The sequence below is a fragment of the Morone saxatilis genome, unplaced genomic scaffold, assembly GCF_004916995.1.
Source record: "Morone saxatilis isolate NCDOM2014 unplaced genomic scaffold, NCSU_SB_2.0 Contig17, whole genome shotgun sequence".
NCBI classification, from domain to species: Eukaryota; Metazoa; Chordata; class Actinopteri; family Moronidae; genus Morone; species Morone saxatilis.
Window position 1 is genome coordinate 511,622 of NW_023339729.1, and position 981 is coordinate 512,602.

Consider the following 981-nt stretch of genomic DNA (forward strand, 5'->3'; position numbering starts at 1 on the left):
TCTGAGCCACAGCTGCCCCATTTTTTATATTTATCTATCTCTATCTGTATTATATCTCCTCGTACTTTTTTTAAGCTCAGCAAAAATAGTTTGTGCTTAGTAGTAGTAGTAGCAGTTCATGAAATCAATGTATTAAATGCACCTGACCCTATTTATACTCATTACATTTCCTTCTTTGTAGCAATGTCTCATGTATTGAGCATCTTTGGAAAGAGAAGGGAATAAAAAAATACTTTATCTGTAATTTTGTTCATATCCTATTTAACAGCCAGTTGTCCGCAGAAGATTTGGCCCAGGTTCCGGCTAACTCAACCTCCAACATCTTGAACCGTCTGATGGTCAGTTATGACCCAAGAATTAGGCCTAACTTTCAAGGTAATGTTACAGACTATACAGGTAGGTGATGACAGACATTTACATATTAGAAAGTGGACGAACTAGTATGTCTAAGTGTGCTCATCCAGTATCAGAATGTATTTTCTACACCAAAGGATGGATTATTCATTATGAATCTGTTTAAGACAGGCTTTAAACAATTTAAACATATCCTTTAAAGTTGCAGAAGTGATGTGAAAAGTGAAAAATTAGGTCTCTATGGCTCCCCTAGTGCTGCAATCCAGTGTGCAAATTTGACTTTGTCCATTGAAAACAACCAATCAGGGCCATATATTATATATAATATTATGCGGAAATTTTACATATTTTTGACGTAAGGCAGCATCAATTATAAAAAAATAAAAAATGTAATACATCCAATTTAAATACAGACTTTCAGGAGGAGGGTGGGTGGGTAATGCAGTAATTAACACCATCATTATAAAACGCATATCTACCTTTGGGAACTACATAATATGATTAATTCTTATCATGAAAGCCACCTTGGAGACAGGTCTAGAGTGAGGGTGTCGGAGGTGGCATGTTGTAACCATTTTAATTAATTTGTTGTGAAAGTTACCAACAGAATCTTTAAAGGTCCAGTGT

At 35.2% G+C, this 981-nt stretch overlaps 1 protein-coding gene across 1 annotated transcript in view; it reads left to right on the plus strand.

The window, feature by feature from the left end:
• LOC118327566 (glycine receptor subunit beta-like) overlaps window positions 1-981 on the plus strand; it is a gene marked incomplete in the record, with an annotated part of 30,947 nt that overhangs the window by 8,683 nt on the left and 21,283 nt on the right. Inside the window, 1 exon segment of the mRNA XM_035660978.1 lies at window positions 269-375. Coding sequence (XP_035516871.1) covers window positions 269-375 — 107 coding nt within the window.